Source organism: Trichosurus vulpecula, chromosome 8, assembly GCF_011100635.1.
Source record: "Trichosurus vulpecula isolate mTriVul1 chromosome 8, mTriVul1.pri, whole genome shotgun sequence".
In the NCBI taxonomy this organism is placed as follows: domain Eukaryota; kingdom Metazoa; phylum Chordata; class Mammalia; order Diprotodontia; family Phalangeridae; genus Trichosurus; species Trichosurus vulpecula.
The window spans coordinates 92,910,720-92,932,024 of record NC_050580.1 but is presented as its reverse complement, the minus strand read 5'-3'; the positions used below and the strand labels follow the sequence as shown (position 1 = coordinate 92,932,024).

Below are 21,305 nucleotides of genomic sequence, written 5' to 3'. Positions count from 1 at the left end.
GTTAAATAACCTATAGTATTATTATTCATATCACTTAGAGCGCATAGAGGTCCATGATCACACAGCTATTAATTAGCATAGTAAAATGTTCAAACCCAGGTTATACTGGCTCCAAGTCTAGCATGATATCCTCTATGCCAATCTGTGCCCTCTAAATTAGGGTGATCTGTTTAAACGCTTTATCAGTTTTTAAAGTAAATGTTGAAGGTGTACTGTCATGTCATGTGTAAATAAATTGGAAGGATGCTGAACAAGAGATAATTATAGTAACTTGCCCATATGTTAAGCTTTTTGTAGTTAACAGCATTTCTTTCTACAAGAAAAAAGTCTTAGAAGATTCACTGCGATTACACTAAGATTTGAAGGCAAGGATGCCTTAATGTAAGGCATTTATTAGGGAAGCTGTGCTAAAGCTACTTGATTTCATGTTGATTAATTCTTTTAGAATTATATTTTATTGATGTCTTTTGTGTTATAGTTTCCCTCCTCTTTTCCCATCTAAGTTGAACCTTCCATGTGACTAAAGAAAACAATTAAATACATTTGCTATAATGACTACCTCTCATGGTGTGTTATAGTATGTTCTCGACCTGCTAGTCCTCCTCTTTTCTGACCTGAGGGTGAAAGTGTGTTTTATCATCTCTTCTCTGGGTTCTTTGCTGGTTTTTTCCATTATTCAAAATTCAATTTCCTTTTAGTGATGTTTTCATTTACATTGTTGTGGTTCTTCTGTATTTTGTTCTTTTGACTTTGGGTATTTTGTCCTCCATCATTTTATACGGATCTTTTCATAGTTATCAGAATTCCTTATTAGCCATTTCTTTTATAGTCATATAGCAAACTTTTTTTTAGCCATTCCCCAATCAATGGCTACCACCTTTGTGTCCATTTTTTTTTTTGCTATCACTAGGAGGGCTGCTTATGAATTTTTTTGGTACATGTTGTTGAGTCATTTTAAAAGAGCAATTTAAAAACATAAGAGAGGCAATCTAGATAGGGAAACACCTTGGGGTTGGAAAGACCTGGGTCCAGGTCCTGCCTCTGACACATGATAGCTGTGTGACTATTGACATGTACATCATTTAAAGTATCAGTGTTCCAGGGTGCTGCCCAAGACTACAATTTACCAGATAGATTGCATATCTCCATTAGAGGGGATAGTTCCCTCTTTGACAATTCCCCAAATAAATATAAAGACAAAAATAAGACCACCTTAAATTTTTGGATTGGAGAAATCAAGATTTTTCTTTACCAAAACTTGAAGAAAAACCTGTTTAATTTTTAATCTTTTAAATTAAAATGGCTTGCAGTTTTCAATTTTATGCAAAGTTAAGATCCAATGAAAATTGGAAAGAGCTGCTTTACCGCATTATTTTACTTGCTCTTGGTTGGGGCTCTAATCATTTGTAGTTGAGTAGTTTTTCAGTTGTGCCTACCTCTTTGTGACCCCATTTGGGGTTTTCTTGGCAGAGACACTGGGTTGGTTTGCTATTTCCTTCTCCAGTTCATTTTACAGATGAGGAAACTGAGGGCAGCAGGGTGATGTGACTCACCCAGGGTCACATAGTTAATAAATGTCTGAGGCTACATTTGAATCTAGTTCTTCCTGACTCCAGGCCTAGCACTTTTAACTACTGTGCACCTTGATACACTTGGGCTCCTATTATGGAATGTGTGTGTGTACTGTATGTATCCCTTTAAAGTGAGGCACAATCTAATAGTATGGAATAAACACCAGCCTGGGATTCTGGAAGACCTGAATTCTAATTTTAGCTGCAACCCTTGTTATAACTCTTTGTAATAATATTGCTTCTGCCTGCCTCACAGGAAATTTGTTTTGCAGTTATCATTTTCACTTAACTAAGATTGATACAATTCTCTTTGAATAGGCTGAAACTAAATAGAGACTTCCAAAAAGATGTTAGAATGTTTCCAGAGGCTGAAAATAATGGCTGTTTATTAGAATCCCTGGTTTCCTTTTAAACACAGCCCAGGTGCCACCTCCTACAGGAAGTCTGATCCCCTCCAGTTATTATTGTTCACTCTCTCGCTCTGAAACTCCCTCTCTCTCTCTCTCCCCCTCTCCAAGTTACTCTGCGTCAACCTCCTTAATACTTTGTATTTACTTATTTGTATACATGTTCTATGTTCTGTTCCCTGAATTGAATGTAGGGTCCATGAGGGCAAGGACTGTTTGATCTTTGTGTTTTGTATCCCAAGCCCAGTGGCCTGCACAGAGAAGCCAAAAAATGCTTATTGAATTGAATGGAGGCCTATTTTGTGTGGAACAAGAGACTAAAAGGATTTTGTAAATCTTAAAGCACATGTAAAGGTGTAAAGTAGAGTTTCCAAGAGGCGGTGTGGGAGAGAGAAAAGGGGAGAAATTGGGAGTTTGAGAATCAGTTTAACAAGAATTTGTTAAATGCCTGCTCTATCTAAGACACTAGGGATATAAAAAACAAAAAAAGAAAACTAGACCCTACCTTTAAGAAATCTTTCTTTTTTTTTGGAGCAGGGCTGGGGAACCTGCATCCTCGGGGCCACATGTGGCCCTCTAGGGCCTCAAGTGCAACCCTTTCACCAAATCCAATTTGTTCTGTGAAGTTTTTTATTCAGTTGAAGGGCCTCACTTGAGGATCTAGAGGGCCATGTGTGACTTCAAGGCTGCAGGTGCCCCACCCTTGTTTTAGAGGATCCAATCTGTAAGTAGTTAAATATAGGATAATTTGTGGAGGCAACAAGCACCAAGACCCAAAAGTATGAGGAAAGGCTTTTCTGGGGAGGGTTAGTATCTGAGCTGAGTCATGGAAAGGGAAAAAAAACTTCTGAGAGGTGGAGGCGAGAAGGTGTGGGATGCATTCCAGGGGTAAGGGACAGTTCATACAGACACAGAGACAAGAAATGGAATGCTAGGTTTGGGGAACAGCAGACAAATGGGGGGAGTAATCTCTACAAGGCACAGGAGTGGGAGTTGGAATGTTGACTTTAGGGGAACAGCAAGAAGGCTGGTTTCATCGGAACTAGAATGAGTATAGAAGGAAGCCACAGGAAGGAAGTCTGCAAAGAGAGACTGGAGCCAAGTTGCACAGGAGTTTATATTTGAACCTGTGGCAGTGGGGAACCACCCAAGATTCATGAGCAGGGGAATGAGTGATATATACCTTAGGAAGATTATTTTGTTATCTGTGAAGATTAGAAGGGAGGAACTAGAAACAGGGAGACCAAAAGAAGTTAATCAGGAGGCAATGACAGTAGTCCAGAACAGAGATAATGAGGGCCTGAACTAGAGTTATGACTGTGAATGGGAAGGATTATGATTTGAAACAGATGCAAGAGATTTTTTTGGAGGATGAACCAGCATCTTAGACATCGATTAAATATGGGACAAGAAAGGAGGAAAAGGCAAGGGTGATTCTGAATTTGTGAACTGGGGAGACTAGAAAAATGATAATACACTTAACAGAAAGAAAAAAATAGGGAAGTTTAGAGAGAAGAGTACCATTTTGGATATGTTGAGTTTGAGATACATATAAGACACCTAGTCAGAGGTGTCCAATAGGCAGTTGGTGACGTGGGGGTGATGAGGTACTGGCACTTGAGAGAAAGAGTAGGGCTGGATATATAGGTTTGTGAGTCCTCATCGGCTTTAAGATATAGTTGAATCCATGGGAACTGATGACTCCTTGGAGAAAGAAGTAAAGAAAAGAGGGCCTAGGACCAATACTTGGGGGAACACTTAGGGTTTAGGGTGGGGGCAGGATTTGAATGATAATACATCAAAGAAGATTGAGGAGTAACCAAACCACACCAATAGGAAAATCAGAAGAGATCCTTGACAGAAGTCAAGGGAGGAGAGAGAATCCTGGAGAGAGGATTGCTTATCAGTATCAAAATCAGCATAGAGTTGCCAGTTCTTCCACCAACTAGCCATGTGACCTTGGACAACTTTATCTCTCTGGGTCTCATTTAATTCATCCATAAAATGATCTTGATCTCCAAGGTCCCTTCCAACTATTTAACTAGGGAAATGCTATGTTTCCTATGTTTGGGGGTTTTGTTTAGAGAATTCACTAATTACTAACTTTTTATATAACAAATTTAAGTTACTATAATAATTGTTAAAATGCAAAAACAAATACAAATCCCTAGGTAGCTGTCGTTCATCTTTGACCTCTTCCTGTCCTTCTCTGTCTAGTCTGTCACTAGGTTAGGTTGATTCTTCCTTCTCATAGTCTCTTGGATTTCTTCCTTTCTATCCTTTGCCACTGCCTACCCCTATTATAGGTTTATACATTAGATCTAGAAAGAGCCCTATAGGTCATTTAATCCAACCTTATTTTATAGATTTTTTAAGAAAGGCTAAAAGTGACTAGGTGATTTGCTGAAGGTCACACAGGTAATAAGTAGCAGAACTCCCAATCCAAGACTCTTTTCACTGCACCATGCTTCCTCTCAACTCATGCCTACCTCATTACCTTACAGTAATTCTCTAATTAGTCTCCCTTCATCCTGGCTTTCTCTTCTCCAATACATCCTTCATTTGACTTCAAAATATTTAAAGAATCTGTTATTTTCAGAGTGTGAGTCCATTCCCTCCATGTAGACTGGAACTTAATCAAGTAGCACTTATTAAGCCCCTCCAATGTACCATACCCTGTGTTACGTGCTGTAATTCCTTTTCACCTTAGTGTAGACAGTCTTCATATGTTGCTGTGGCTAAAAAAAATATTCATCAGTCACTGTTAGGTAATAGATGATTGATTGGCCTCTCTGATCCCAGTGAGACTGCTCCTGAGATGACAGAAAGCATTGATGGACCTATACAAAAGTCTAACATTTAGGCCTTATTCCAGTGGCTTATCATGGGTTCTCTTGTGCACAATGGAGCACATGTTCTTGCAGGTCCTAACAAGGTAGAAAAGTTAGAGTACAGTCTTTCAGAATCTTCTTAAAACACTGTTTTCACTGTGTAATCCTACTCTACTTACTAACACACACTATCTCTCTATTATTGCCTGTCAAATCAAGGCTGAGCAACTCAACCAGCAGGGAAGATCTTCCCACTTTACTTATTCCAGTCTTAGTCTCTAACCATACTATACATCATATAATTTTGCCCCAGTAAAGCTAGTCCTTGACACATAACCTGCTCAATTCTCTCTCTGCTTATATTGTCTTCTATCCCATTCTTATCTCCTACCATTTTTCCACCTATCCAAGTTCCACATGTCTTTCAAGGCCCAGTTCAATTTTATCACCTTTCTAAGCCTTCCCCAACTACCTAAAACCATAGTCTTTTCCTTCTCTCATTTCTTTGGGCATGGCTCCAGCCCTTTGGCATTTTCGTGAAGCCTAGGATTATAAAAGAAACCAATTATAGTGAAATACAGTTATCAAAATATATTTTTAAAAAATTCACAAACCCCAAGAGTCTATACCATACAACCTCAACTATTATTTTGAATGCGAAGTATTCTTGTATGTATTCTTGCCACCCTAATTAGACTGTAAGTTTCCTTGAGGGTAAGAAGCACTCTCATCTATGTATCTTCTGCAGCTCCTGTTTCAGTGTTGGCACACAGTAGGCTTTTAGTAAATACTGACTTGACCCCATTTGGTTTGCCCCAGTTAAGGCATGCAACATTGTGAAAGAGTATGACAGGTGAAAACAACAACTCCCACTAACCAGTCCCCTCAAATCCCACCCCCCCCCACTAAAACCATACAGTAATGATGAAAACTCTGCCTTTTTTTCCATTTCCACTCTTTAAAGTGGAAAGGAGTAGGAACAAATCCTCCATAGGTACCTCTATGAAAGACAGCAATATTTTTCTCATGTTCCTTTTAGCCCCTTTTAGTGGTTAGAAATTCAACTCTTGGTATGATGCCTGACTCTGGAGAGTTAAACATGGTAATAAAAAAAAATGCTGGAGCCCCAGCACGTGGGCGTGCTAATCCAGCCCCTGAGAGTGGGTAGTAGCTGCCAGTGTCCCCAAGGACATAGTGATATCCTTGCCTTTGATATTTGCTGAAGAAAGTTGATAGGAACAAGATTCCTCCAAGAGAGAGAAACATTGTTAGATAAACATATTTAGCTTCCAAGGTCATCTAAATATTTATATACCTATACGTGTTCATATAACAAAACTAAAATTTAAATCTATCACATAGTTTGCGTGTTCACTTTTTTGCCTTTGGCAAATTTTGTTGCAGAAGAGGTTTTCCTCTGTAATCTCAAAGTTTCTCAGCTTTTAATTGGTTTTGTTTTTGTCTTCAAAGATATGATCACTTAAGGAAAAGTATTTCTATTTGGGCCAGAAAATACTACCTTCCAAAGAAGTTGCCATGTTTAGATGTACAAGAATGATCAAAGTTCAACTTGGCCAATGGTCAGATGTCAGTGTGACATTTTTTACTCATAGGATTGAGCTACTTTGGAGGGGGGGCGGGGACTCCAAATATATGTGTGAGTTTCATTTGGAAAGCTCCCTGCATGGTGAATAATGACATTGCTTAGTGAGTGACCGAGGTGCCTTGTTGTCTGTAACATGATCTTTCCCAGTGGTACATCTGGAACTTGGCCTTCTGGAGGGCCCCAAAATAGACTGGCCACTGAAGGAAGAACTTCATAAGAGGACATGAGGGGGATCCCAGTCATTCTTAACCTGTGCAGAGTTTGTTAGCATCAGTGAGGCACAAATAGTCCTAGACTCATAACCACTTCTACATTCTTTCTGTATATTTGAAGGCATTTTACCCTGTTCTCAACTTCAGTTTTTGAGCCCTTATTTTCCAGGAGTTAGCCTCTGTATTGGCACACAGATCATTGTTATATACCTCTTTGGCTCATCTTTAGTCTTCCTAATTAGTAACCAAAGAGTAGATCTGTAGGAAGCTTGAAATAGTATAGTATAGTGGATACGAGACTGGACCCAGAAGACCTGGTTCCAGATCCTGCCTCAGACGCTTATTCCGTGTGACCACAGAAAAGCTGTTTAACCTTGGTGCGCTTCATTTTCCTCATTGGTAAAATGAGGTAGTTGGACTTGATGCCCCCGATTATTCCTTTCAGTTCTAAATGTATCAATTATCTTGAAATGATCTAGCTCTGTAATTTGGCATTCTTCAATTTCTTTAATCACTGATCCTCTCTCTCTTCTGGGTCTCAGATGACTCAGCAAGGTACCCAGATACCCATCTGCTCAATGTGTTCTCTTGCCATTATGTCAGCCAGAGTAGACTTGACCGGATGCTTGTGGACACTGACCTTCTTCTCTGTTAGGAATGCCAGCCAAAAACTCATGCTGCTTTCTCTTTGTTGTTATGATTCTTTAACATTTAGCCAAACAGCAGCCTCTGAGGAGACAGGAGAACAGTGGTACAGAGGTGGTTGTTTTTATTGTGATTTTTATTTAAAAACATCTAACAAACATTTATCAGGCACAGTTACAAGGTGTAGGGGATTTGGGAGACAAAGACAAAAAGAAAAGGTCCCTCCCCGCAAAAGAGGAATGACCATTGAGAGAGTAATTTGGAAACAGCAGAGGAGCAAAGATGACTGTGACTCCCACCCCAGGAGTCAGATAGATGACATAGGAGTGCCGTGGGCTTTTTTTTTTAATGATCATTGAAAGTTGATTGTCCAAAAAATTCCTACGATGTACGTGGGGGTGTCAAGAGGTTTTCTTTGGTCCTGAAGACTTGAATAGCTTCATGCTTTCTATATTTTGTTTTCCTGTCATTCATTTCCATCCCCCATTTCTTTATTTGTCTCTGGTTCCTTTTGTTTTAGGAAAGTCAATCATCAGCCAACGGCCCATCCGAGGAGAGTCCCAGGCTACCTCCTGCTAGGGAGGGCACCCTAGTGTATCCCCAGCTTCGTGCTGGCTACATACCCATTCCAGTTGTCCACGAAGGCTCTGAAAACCGGCAGCAGCACCCGTTCTATTCCTACTATCAGCCTGGGATGCAGCGAGTGAAAGCAAAAACAACCCCTCTGAGATCTCAGTCACCTTTAAGGTCCTTTTCCCCATCAGAATCCCCACTCAGAAGCTCATCTGAATCTACCCAGCCAGAAAAACAGTGTGGAAAAGCAACAACAGCTGCAGCAGCTCCAGCCTCTCAAGGACTTGAGGTAATTGGGTGTGTCTTATAGGAAAGTGGCCTAGCCACCATTCCGTGCCCTTTGGGACTGCCTTGGTTCATTCAGTCACTCATAGGCATATAATGAAGATTTCCTGGGCATTTCTGACTTTTAACATATAATGGATTATTTGGGTGTCCTCGTCAGTCACCAAGCCACTCAGGAAAAGTTGACTTTTTTCCCCCCAATACATATTGTTTTGACAAAAGACACTTTCCAACAATTATCCAAAGTCCCCACAATAGACGTTTCCTGAAAATATTTATTAGCATACAGTTTTAATAATCCCTTGAGACTGTTTGATCAAACAGTATAATAGCTAATATTTATATAGTGCTTTAAAATGCTATATTATTTAATTCTCACATGAACCTTGTGAGGTAGGCATTCTAGATATTATCTTCATTCTACAGGTGAGGAAACTGAATCTTAGGTTATATGACTTATAGAAGTCCTATGTGGACACGTAAATAGTAAGTGTCAGAGCAGAAATTCAACCCAGTTTTCTTTTGATCACCAAACCTGATTCTCTTCCCACTTTACCATGCTGCCTCTCTCCTCCCCACCCCCACCTTCCCCAGAAAAAAAAAAGAACCAATGGTTTTCATGGTCAATTAATTTTCTTCCTATTTCAGAGACAAAATAGCTAATTTTGAAGCAAGATAAGATTGAATATCTCTAATTCTAAAGTAAAACCCAAACAAGTTGCTGCTGGAGGCAGCTGAATTAAGGCAGTGTTTTGAGACCCTAAATCTAAATTGTATCCTGGCATAGTAGATCATTCAGATACTAGCTCTGCCTTGTACTACCAAGGTGACTTTTGGCAAGTAACTTCACATCTCTGAGCCTTAATTTCTCTGACTGCAAAATGAGGTTAGGCTAGATGACTGTTTATAAAGTCCCTTTCCAGTTTTCTAGCATTATGATCCTGTGCAAGGCAGCATTGTGGGAAAATGAAAATACAAATTGCTTGGGAGTCTGGAGAATTGGGTTTTATTCCTGGCTCTGGGCCAGCTGTGATCTCAAGCAAATCCTTGACCTCTCCAGGTCTCTGTTTCCTCATCTGCAAAAATGAGAGGTTGGACCAGATCTTTTTTAAGATCTGTGCCAGCTCTGAAGTCCTATGGTTCTAAAAGTTAGATTCAATACATTAATATCTGAAGACCAGATCTTAAACCATTTTCTGGCTCAAGATCTTAGACATATTAGATGCAAATAACATCACCTGCCTCTTATTACAATAATTTTCATTTTCTGTTTGCCGTAAAGATAACTTTCATGTCTTCTGCATTCTGCATCTGCTTGGCTTGTACTACCTACATGCGGGAATTAAAATAATCCTGATGTAGAACATCAGGGGCAGCTTTCTCTTTTATAACAAGTAGTGCATATATTTGTGCTCTGTGGGACTTTTATTGATTTGTTTTTAACCTTACCTATAAAGAGATTTCAGCAAAACTAACCAACATGTCTACCAAGTCCAGAGATGCACTCTATGCAGTGTTCTCCACCTATAGTCCCTCACCTTTTCAAAGAGGGAGGTTCATTCTCGTATGTCTTCCTTGGGGCCAGATGTGATCGTTATACTTTCACAGCATTCAGTTTGGATTGTTTTGTTGTTTTTTCCATTTGTGTTTCTGTAGTCATTGTGTTGTGTAATTGTTTTCCTGGCTTTGCTCACTTCACTTTGTATCAGTTCACGTGGGCCTCCCCATTCTTCTCTGTATTCATTATTTTCATTGGTTTACGCAGGCAATATTCCTTTACATTCATAGACCACAATGTGTATAGTTGTTGTTGTATAGCCCCAGTTGATGGACATCTACTTTGTTTCCAGTTCTTGGCATCAGTGAAAAGAAAGAAAAGAAACCAACCCATCATGTTTGGTTAATGTAGTGAGTGCATAGGATGAGAGGCCATCTAAGTGAAACATCTTTTTTACCTTTGTGACTTGCAGAGATCCCAGTCTCCAGCTGCTTCAGACTCTTCCTCCTCCTCTTCCTCCTCTGGTTTGCCTCCATCAGCTGCCAGGAGCACCAAGGGAAGCCACCAGCTCCCCCGAGGCTACATCCCTATTCCTGTGATCCATGAGCAAAATCTCCCTAGGCATCCAGCACAAGCTTATCATCAGGCACAGAAGACTCACTATCCAGCTTCCCAGGGGACAGAATACCAATCTCAACAGCCAACATACAGAGTTCATGCTGATGATCGGGAACCCAAGGCTGTCCATGCACAGTCCCCATTCAAAGTGGTTGCCAGGGGCGCATCTAGCCGAGAAGGGTCTCCATGCAGAGCCAATGCATCAGTACTTTCCTCATCTCCTGCCCGAGGACACACAGTCATGGATAGCCCCCAGGTAGGGAGACTTCTATTCCAAAGCCTTCAGGCTACTTTTACCCATAGTACCAAGAATTTTTTAATCTTGAAGAACCCCATCTGGGGTTAGTATAATTTTCACCCAGTTGGTCTTTCATCATTTCTGGAGGTAATGCATTTAATGCGTTTCATGTGGGGCAATTAATTGGAATTTAGAATTAGAAAGGACTCTGAGTTTAGAGCCCCAAATTCCATACTCTTTCCCCCTCCTCTAATTTAACAGAGGAGCAAACTCAAGGCCAGAGAGGTTCAGTGACTTTTTCCCTAGATTGGACAGTATAGCAAGTGGCAGAACTATTTCTGAACCATTTGGGCCAGAAAATTTGGATTTGAACCTAGTTGCAATGATTTCAAATCCAATGTCCTTTCCATTCCATCATACTAGGCAGTTCAGTGGTGCAGTAGATAAATTGCTGGACTTGAAGTCAGGAAGACCCTAAGATCCAGTCTGGCCTCAGACACTTAGTAGCTGTGACACCCTGAGCAAGTCACTCAACTTCTCTCAGGCTGTTTCCTCATCTGTGAAGTGGGATAATAGCACCTACCTTCCAGGGCTGTTGGTGAAGATCAGATAAGCTCAGATATGTGTAAATTGCTTTGCAAACCTTATATCGTGCTTGATAAATGCTAACTATGTTATTGTGTTCCTGTCCTTTCCTCTGAGGTGCCCATAGAAATGCAGTCTGAGGACCTTATTCCTTGTAACAACTTGTACTTCAGCTTGTACTTGGCTACAACCTGGCTGCTTCTGGGCCTGGCCTAATTTCATAGGTTTTTAGGGGACTAGCTGTAGTAAAATGCAGAAAGTGTGGAACCAAAGGATCAAGCAATCTGCTACTCATTGACTTTTTTTAAAAATGTTATTGGAATATTGGGGGGGGCAGAATGTGATCAATCACTTCCAAGTCCTCCCACCTCAAAGTGACAACCCCTCCCAATATAAGCAGCCCGTCCCTTTCCCCAAAATTTAGAGAAGCACTAAGCAACTTCTGGAGTACCTGCATGAATTGGTTCCTCTGCCCTATCTATTAATTCAGTCACTTTTTCATCTATTCTAAACTCTCCAGCTGTTTTCTGTGGCAAGTCATTCCCCTCCTTGGGCTTTAGTTCTAATCTGTAAAATGGAGGGTGGGGGGGTTAGATTAGAATCATTGGATGATCCCTGAGGTCTCACTCCTATGATTTTTTTTCCTGCTTATTTAGTTAAGCTTTTGTTTGACTTTGGTGATAATTTGCACAGAGACCTAAGCTGCCAACAGAAGGATTTGGTTAAGAGATCAATGCCATCATTGCTTTTATGTGAAAGAGTAGATTCTCTGTAAAAAAGCATTTTTTATTGAGAACTGAAGCAGCAAGGGAGCTTAGTGGATACCACAGTGGTCTTGAAAGTAGGAAGGGTTTGAATCCTGCCCCAGCCACTAACAAGTCACGTAACTACTCTGAGCTTTAGCTTTTTCATCTTTACTATCAGAATAGGAGATGGTACCAATCCTACAGGGTTGTTTTAGCAAATAAAATTAAGGTATGAAAATGTTCTGAAGACCTTCAAGTGCCGTATAAATGTTAGGTTTATTACTGTTATTATCTAATGTGAGTCTAGTGCCACTTGGAACTGCCAGCATACTAGCCATAGATCTGCCATGCATTTCTGCTAACCCAGAAGTCCTTGAAGTTACCTCTTGTGCCTCTTACACAAATGACATGTCCTGGTTTGCTCAAAGCAGCTGTGCTACTCAAAAAAACATATGGTGGTCTATAGAATGGTGATAGCTTTCTTCTGCATGCCTTGGGTTAGCAGAATGACAATATTATTTGTAGAAAAATAATATTTTTCATATTTTCCTTTTAAAAATTTAGACTTTTTTTTTCTCCCTGATCTTTGTAACCTCAATATGAGACTATTTTGCCATCAACATGTAGGTTTGAGGGACATTGTGACACGGGGGCCATCTGAAGCACTTGCATTCAGTCTCTCCTTCCATGGAGCTAATTACTAGAACCATGCTGTTTTCTGTGGAAAATTAATATTTCTTAGGAATAGCTCACATTTATGGAGAACTTTAAGGGTTTGTAAAATTCCTTTCTATAGATTATCTCATATGATCTTCTTAACAACCCTCTGAAGTGTGGTGGCTACTATTATCCCCATCTTACCGGAGGCAGACTGAGTTTAAGTGAATTGCCTGGGATCGCCTGGCTGATAAATGTCTAAGATGGATTTAAAACCCAGGTCTTCCTACTCCAAATTCAGCATTCTATCCACTGTCTCCTTCTCTTTGCTTATGCTATGTAAGGAAAGAAAATAGAGGCACTTCATGATTCTAAACCTCGTACTGTGACATGTAAACTACACCTGATTAATCAATCCCTCTATGAAGCAACAAGTAATTTATTGAGCATGTCCTAGGTTTCAGCTCTGTACAAGTGAAAGGCATGCCCCTGTTCCCTGCTCTCATGTGCTTACCTGACAATGCCGTTGTGTAGACCAGGCTTATCCACAACAGTTAGAGAATGTAGTGTGAGATAGAGACTATATGTGCTTTCTTCGGAGCAGGGAGTGATCTGTGCAGCTTGGGAGCACAGCTGGAGGAGGCTCCAATGCAAACCTGACTTAGCCCCACTGGATTGAATTCTTGGCTTTACTGCTGGAAGAAGGGGTCTTGGAGATGATCTGTTCCAACCCATTGTTTTACAAATGAGCACATTGAGGGCTATGGGCCATATCTCTGTGTTAGCATATGTGTAAATAGATGGAGTTAGAGCACCATTTCATCCCTGTTTCATGCACAAATGATATAAAAAGCAATGGCACTTGTGCAGTGTCTCACATTAAACTTATCTTCCTATGTGCACTCAGTCGTGCAAACACACTGAACAACAAGACTGATAATAGCTAAGATTTATAGATAGAGCTTTAAGGTTTGCAAAATGCTTTATATATAGTGTGTTATCTCATTTGATCCTGACAACAAAACAATCTTATGAGGTAGTTGCTATTATCATCCCCATTTTACAGTTGAATTAGTTGAGTATGGCAGAGGTTTAGTGGCTTGCCTAAGACCACTTGACTGAGGCATAATCCGAGCTCAGGACTTCTTGACTCCAGGTCCCGTGGATCCACTATACACTATGCCACCTAGCTGGCTAGAGTTGTTTATGCTTGTGTCTTTGGCCCAGCTGTCTGGAAGCACAGTCCTCCTTCCCTCTCCTCCACCCCATTTTGAAGCACAGTTCTTAAAAGGTCAAATATCCCTGTTGTTTTATTTCTTTTCAATCATCCTAGGTAGATATTTGGCATTTATTCATAGAATCGTGGTCTTAGAGCTAGAAGCCATCAAATTCTAACCCTCTCATTTTACATATGAGGCAGTCAACGCAGGGTTTGAACTCCAGTCTTTCCAGTTCTGAGCCTTGCATTTTACTATGCCGCTCATCTACCTATAATTACAGCTGATCTTCTTGTCTCTGCCACGGCTGTATTGAACATGGTGGTTACTCTTCCTCTCAACCCCACTCCTTTTCTTGGAAGCACCGTTCTTAAAGGCTTAGATATCCTGATCATCCTTTCACAAAGGAAAATGTCCTAGGCAGAAACAGTCCCTGAGCAGCCAGAAGTGACAAAAAAAAAAACTAACAGAGCCTTTCAGAAATGGAATCTTAGAAGAAAACACTGACCAGAAACTTACATAAATACCAAAAGGAGAGATTTGGTAATTACTATTGAGCTGAAAGAGCTCTAAAGAGACAAAAAGTTTCACCCCTCCCCTCACTTCTATCCCCCCCTCCCAAAAGAAATCCTCCCTACTTGTGACTGGCATTCTACATTGATCTAATTAACTTGATAAAAGTTATTCCTAATCTCTACTTCACTTTGTGTTATGTAGCCCAAGCCTGTCCTTAAAAATGTGTTTTCTGGTGTTGCAGTTTTGAAAATACCAATGTATCTACATCTCCTGAAAATTGTCATTCTGGGTTAACCTAACCTCCAATTTTAAAAAGTATATTTGTCTTCTGCAGGCTTCTCAGCAGCCAGGGGTCCGCCAGGAGTCATCTCCAGTGCCCCAACCTGAAAACAAGCCAGAAAGTAAGTCAAGCCCTGCTGGACCAGATCTCTCTTCAGGCTACATCCCAATTCAAGTTATTCACAAGGAGGCTGATTCTAAACCAGTTTCCCAGAAGCCTCCACCTCCTTCTGAGAAGGTTGAAGTGAAGGTCTCTTCTGCTCCAGTTCCCAGCCCCGCTCCCATTCCCTGCCCTCCTCCTGCCCCTAGCTCTTCCAAGAATGTAGATGCAGAAGAGAAGCCAATCTCCCCCATTCCTCCTTCTCCTGAACTAGCACCACAGAAGCCAGCTGATGTGGAAGCAGGCCCCAAACATCCTGGTGTGATGAAAGTGGAAGCAATTTTGGAGAAGGTCCAAGGGCTTGAGCAGGCTGTGAATTCATTTGAAGGAAAGAAGACAGACAAAAAATATTTGATGATCGAAGAGTATTTGACCAAAGAGCTTCTGGCCTTGGATTCAGTGGACCCTGAAGGACGTGCTGATGTGCGTCAGGCCAGGAGGGATGGTGTGAGAAAGGTCCAGCAGATTTTGGAAAAACTTGAACAGAAAGCTGAAGATGTCCCAGGTCAAGTTCAAGTTTACGAACTCCAGCTGAGCTCCCAAGAAAATGCTAAGCCCCTGCAAGAAACTGTGGCAGTCAATACAGCGGCAGCAGACAAAAGTAAGAAGAGCACAAGGAATGAACGTGTCAGAAGGGAATCCAAAACAGAGGTAGAGTTGCCCAAAACCAAAGAGGTAGCAGACACCAGTACAAGCACAAACACAACACGTAATCCAGCAGAACCGTAGCCACCTACCTGTTCTAAATAAAAAACTAACTTGGACTTGGGAACTTGACCCTGTGTGCTTAAAGAAATTTTAAGTTGCATGCATTTCAGAAATTTTGCAGCCACTGGTTTATAATAAACATAGCAGCTTTGGGGGGGGCACAGTAACAGCTTGGGCCAGGGTAGAAGTAGTAGAGATAAGCACGGGTGGAACCTAAACACCAAAAGGGCTAGAACGAAAATGACGCTTTCTTCTGTATTCTTCTGTTGTATAAATAAAGAAGCTGCTTGTTGTTTCAAAAGGTTAGTCCCCATACTTGAGTCATTCTGGTGCCCTCTGTGTACAAGGGCATGCTATGTTAATCCATGTGCGTATTGTCTTCCCACATTGCTTCCTTGGCTAAAGGGAGCTAGGGGAAGAAATCAATATACCACCACTCAAGAATAACCAACTTTAACTTTCAACAAGATGATTTTTTTCTTCCTCTTTTCACCATTGGATACTTTAAGTCATGACAGATAGCAGAAAGTGTATAAGAAACCATAGTGTTATTTATATGTGTGGACAACTTTCAATGCTCAATTTTAAGAATGAAAAATAAACCAAGAATAATATAAGAACCAGACATGCAAATTGTGGTTTCTGAAGCCCTGGTTACTGATCCGTATCTGAAATAAGTCCCATTTACAAGTCTGTCTGGGATTGAGGTGCATCTTTGCGTTGGCCCTCTGACATTGACCCATCACACCTGAAATAGAAGCATGAAATAAGGTTACATGCCATCACCCCTTTTGGAGACTGCCAGACAGATTCACTGGAGAACTTAGGGGAGGCGTTCTCAGCTACCTCAGATATGAGGGCATACTAAGTGCACTGAGTCTTCAAGGCCCTTTTAGGCTATGCAACGGTGGAGTAAAGTAATTTTAAAAAATGCATTCTCAGGCTGTTCCAGAGAGGCTGGGCAAGGCCAGACTTTAAGAGTTTAGGTATTCATTCTCTGGGACATCATGGAGGAGAGTCCCTCTGAGCCACAATGTCAGTCTAGGATTTCGCTGGTTTTTCCCAAAGGTAGGCTCTCTAGAACGAATCCTGTTTCTAAACATAGGGTTTGGACACACCCAGCACCTTGGGCTCCTTAGATTCTAGGTCATGATCTTTTACCAAACATTTTTACTTCTCTATTTATTTACCAAAGAACAAACCTCCTACCAGCGATTCCATCACAGTAAGGAGGCCATGAAGTATGTCAATCACATGAAGCAAGCCAATAACTTTGAACCATATATTCTTCATATATTTTCACTTTCTTCTATTTGTGCTTATTAAATGCCTTCACTTTTTTCTCCTTCAGAATTATCTGCTGTTAAACTCTGAAAGGGTAAGGGTATGAACAGCAGGAAGAGGAGCAGAGGATTTGGGGTTAGCTAGTTTATTAACAGATTTTTAAAAGTTGTAGCATCATATAGCTGGAAGGCATCATCTAAACCTCTTAACTCTCTGAGGTCCCTTCCAGCTCTACATCTATGATCCTGTGACCCCCTCATCTTACACATAAGGAAAGTGATGGCCTAGCGAGGCAAAATAACTTTTAAGATCATACAAAGAGTACCTGGTAGAGCCCACACTAGACTACAGATAACATGTTGGGCTCCCCAGTGTGGTAGTACTTTTTGTACTGTGGCATGCTGCTTTTCTGTCTATATACTTGGTTCAGTGTTATATATGTGTTGTGTGATGTTCTATGTGTTAAATACACATAAATAATGGGAAAATACTAAAGTACAAGAAAATGCTAAATGCATAGAAATTCTTACACAACTTCAGCTAGTTCAGAATCATGTTAAATGCATTTAAGCAGTTACCAAAATCACTTTAGAGAGTATATGTGTGTGTGTGTATTCACATATATTGTAATTTATACTGGTATTTTTTTCCTTCTGAATGTTCTGACTCACTTTAGAACAGCAAACCAATAGAGAAGGGAGGGACTGAGCAAAGCCTTAAGCCTATCCAAAATCTTGGCAACAGAAGGAACATAGCTACAGAGAAAACCTGGCCATGGTACAGACATTTACTGTAAACAAAATAAGTGTTCAAGCTGAAAGTGAGATTTTTGCTACGAGCACTTGTTAACCCATAAAGGCTGGTTTTACCCCAGAGCTTATGTTCCGAGCATCATTGTTGACTCTGGTTTAATATTGGAATCAGCGATGCACAATCCTGTGTCACCAGTTTGCTACTCTTAGCTTTGTGAACAATGCTGAAGTCATTCTGATGTTGATCTGCCAAAATAATTCTGGTATGAACTCATCTGGGTACCACATTCTGGCTGTAGGATTGCATTTCTGCTTAAAAGCACATTGCCTCTGTTGATATAAAAGAGGAGTACATCCTTCATGCACAAGAAACTGAAGATTACTTGTAATAAACAAAAGCACTAGGAGACTTGCCCAAAGCAAAGAATGTGTCCATTCCTCTTTGTGTCTTTGGACTACTGTTAGATGAGTTAGGATAGATTTGGCATCTGCTGGTGGTCCCTAGGTTATAGATGGGGCAGTGGTGATGACAAGTCACTGTCCTTCACATACCCTACACTGCAACCAGAATAAACTACTTGCTGTGCCCTGAATATAGCCCTCACTTTCCTATTCACCCATTATGCCATTTCCTATTCTTGGAATGACCATCCTCCTCTTGTCTCATGCTGTTGAAAATCCTACCCATTTTTCATGGCTCAGATCATCCCACCTCTTCTATGAAGTGATTTTTCTCAGTCAGAAATTAACCCTTCCCTCCTTTGAAATCTCAAAAATTTTCTTTGTATCTACCGGGCACTTTCTCATTCTACTTTGTATTCTATGTGTTTGTGATCATGTCTTGTTTTCTTCTTACCCTCAAGCACTTAATAAAATTGAAATAACAAGCAGCCCCACAACTGCAAGGTTTCCACTTGGTAGGGTGAAGGGACTTTTTTCCTAGGAGACAAATGGACAGTGGTAGCAAAAGAACTCACATTGGAATGTTCATTTCCACCTTTATCAGGGTCCCTGATTTCTGACACAGACATGCCTTGAGAGGGAGGGGATCACTCAAAAGGTGCTACAATGCAAAGGACTCACTTAACTTCTGCTGGTTGCAGAGCCCAAAGATCCAACGCACAAGAAATTTCAGGAAAAGACTATTGTCCCAAGGAGCGTACCCACGAAGAGGGAAAGACATCAAGGAATGCCCTGCAGATAGATGCAGAGACAGTGCCCCCTGCAGTGAAGTTCTACCTATCTCCTCTATCCCATAATTACTGTATCAGCCTGCCCCTATAGCGTGATGAAAACAAGTCTTCAAACGGCACCAGTGGAAGCCCTTCTCGCTGGTCATATGCACTAGCTGGAGGCAGTTCTGGTATAGAACTGACTGGGAGATTGCTGAATCAAACTATTGATCACAGCTGCTATCTTCCTACTCCAGGTGCACTGTTTTCTGGATAGTGCTAAGTGTTTCTTCATCCCCATTTCCCAGATGTTTTAATTCAATCACTAACATTTATTAAGCACCTGCTATTTTCTAGGTACCAGGCTAAGTGCTGGGGATGCAAAAAGAGGCCCAAAACAGTCTCGCCACCCCTCGAGGAGTTCATTATCTAATTTATTCACTGATTTTACCTTCCCCTCCCTTCATGTTCAAGTTAATTCAAATTCAGCATGTCTCAAACAGAACTCAGATATTTCACAGGTTACTAATACAGATATTTCCCAACAAACTACCGCCATTGCTTGTTCCAGTTCTCTTTTTTCATGAATGCCACAATATTCTCCCAGTCGCTGAGGCTCAAGAACTTGGAGTTATCTGAAAGTCTTTCTCTTCTTTTCTCCTCTATATTCAATCTATCACAAAATCAGTTCCTCCAAAACATTTCTTTACATTTTTGCTGTCACCACTAGGGACAGCTAGGTGGCTCTGTGAATAGAGTATTGGACCTGGAGTCAGGAAGATCTGAGTTCAGATCCTGTCCCCATATACTTATTAGCAGTGTAAAACTAGGCAAGTCACAACTTCTCAAAGCCTTATCTGTAAAATGAGGATATTAGCACCTACCTCACAGGATTGTTGCAGAGATCAAATGAAAATATATGTAAAGTGTTTTGTAATCCTTTAAGTGTTATAAAAATTATTAACTATTAACTATTAACAACTCAGGGCAGCTAGGTGGCACAGTAGATGGAATGCCAGACCTGAAATCAGGAAGACTTACTGTCCCAAGTTCAAATCTGGCCTCAGACACTTTATTAGTTGTGTGACCCTAGGCAAGTCATTTGTTTGTCTCAATTTCTCATCTGTAAAATAAACTGGAGAAAGATGGCAAACCACTCTAGTATCTTTGCCAAGAATGGGGACAAGAAAAGTTGGACACAACTGAACAAAAAATTCACAACTCATCACTGTAGTGTTTTATAGTGATACCAAAGAAGTGCACCATTGATACATTTTTTAAGGTGCACAGAAGAGAATATGAGGAAGCTCAGAGACGCAATATGGTTTTGAAGGCAATATGCAGAATTTATTATATATATATATATATATATGTATATATGCACACATGCATGTACATATTTTAAGCTAGCAATATGAAATGGAGCTTTATGGTTTCCTATAGAGCCCTCTTTTGTGTTCTGCTATGTATGTAGAAATCCACTTTTTGGTATTTGAGCTCAAAATAAAAAATATAAAATTAGTGTTCTTAACCAATGAAAACCTATTTGTCTGGCACAGTCCTAGCCACCCAGCATTTAAGTATGTTAATGCTAATAAACCCAGATTCTGGGAGTTAACCCTTTTCAGGCTCTTACTGGATTAGCACAATTAGAGGTAAGTTTCTTACTTCTCTGCCTGTTCTTTAAGACTCCTTATTAGGCAATTTAGAAATTACCTTTACTTTACTGATCATACAGATAACTGGAGAAGGTACCCTATTGGCATATTGCTGGCCCTTTGTCTACAATTCTTTATGTTTGAGCCCAGGGGGACTCTGGGCCTTGGACTTGAGCAAGGATACAAGCTCCCCAGCCCAACCCTACTGTGTGCTACCCACTTCAAGCATGGAGGCACCTTGAGACTATCTTGTCCTCTCCTTCTGAATAGCCATAAATTATGTTAAAGCTTTCTCTGTGTGGACTGTTGCTTTTCATCAGAACACCCCTGCATGACAGTGCTTTATAGTTTATAAGATACTGCATATACCATCTCACTCCATCCTTGAAATCATCCTGCAAGATAATAGCATACATATTGTTTTCATTTTACAGCTTAGGAAATGGACTTTCAGAGAGATGATGACTTACCTTCCAACCCAGATCTTTTGATTCTGTTTTCCAATTCAATTTTTCTTTGATATGCCATTCTTCTTCCCATAACAGAGAAGTCTATCAGTAGCCTTCAAACAGGACTTTTGTACTCTAGTCCCCTCCAATACGTGTTGCCTAGATACTAATCTGCCAGAACAAGTGGCCTCAAACATCACTTTGAACATGATGCTCTTCTGCTCAGGACTGGTTCTACCACATCGAGTCCATTTTTCTGTGGCACTTCAGAGTCCTTTCCCAACCTAATCGCATCCTGTCTGTCCAGCCATATCCACCACAAATCCAATATTTACTCTCCGTTCCCCTAACCATTTATCATGCTCATTTCTACCTTTACACCTGGTGGGTTCCTGTGACCTGTTCTAGTGACCAGCCTCTTGCTCTGTATAAATCCTACCCATTGTTCCATGCCTAGATGAAGAGCCACTTTGTGAAGGCTAGAAGACCCATAGGATCATAGATCAAGAGGTGGAGGAGACCTCGGAGGTCATATAGTCTTAACTCCTTCATTTTCCAGATTAAGAAGCACAGGCTGAAGGGGGTTAAGTGACTTGCCTAAGGTTATACATATACTAAATACCAGACTCCAGATCACA

At 40.7% G+C, this 21,305-nt stretch overlaps 1 protein-coding gene across 1 annotated transcript in view; it reads left to right on the top strand.

The window, feature by feature from the left end:
• BAG3 (BAG cochaperone 3) overlaps positions 1-15,977 on the top strand; it is a 32,051-nt gene extending 16,074 nt beyond the window's left edge. The window contains exons 2-4 of the mRNA XM_036736314.1: positions 7,793-8,134; positions 10,101-10,502; positions 14,540-15,977. Coding sequence (XP_036592209.1) covers positions 7,793-8,134; positions 10,101-10,502; positions 14,540-15,373 — 1,578 coding nt within the window. The 3' untranslated portion in view covers positions 15,374-15,977. The remainder of the gene's footprint in view (positions 1-7,792; positions 8,135-10,100; positions 10,503-14,539) is intronic.
• The last annotated feature ends 5,328 nt before the right edge of the window (positions 15,978-21,305 follow it).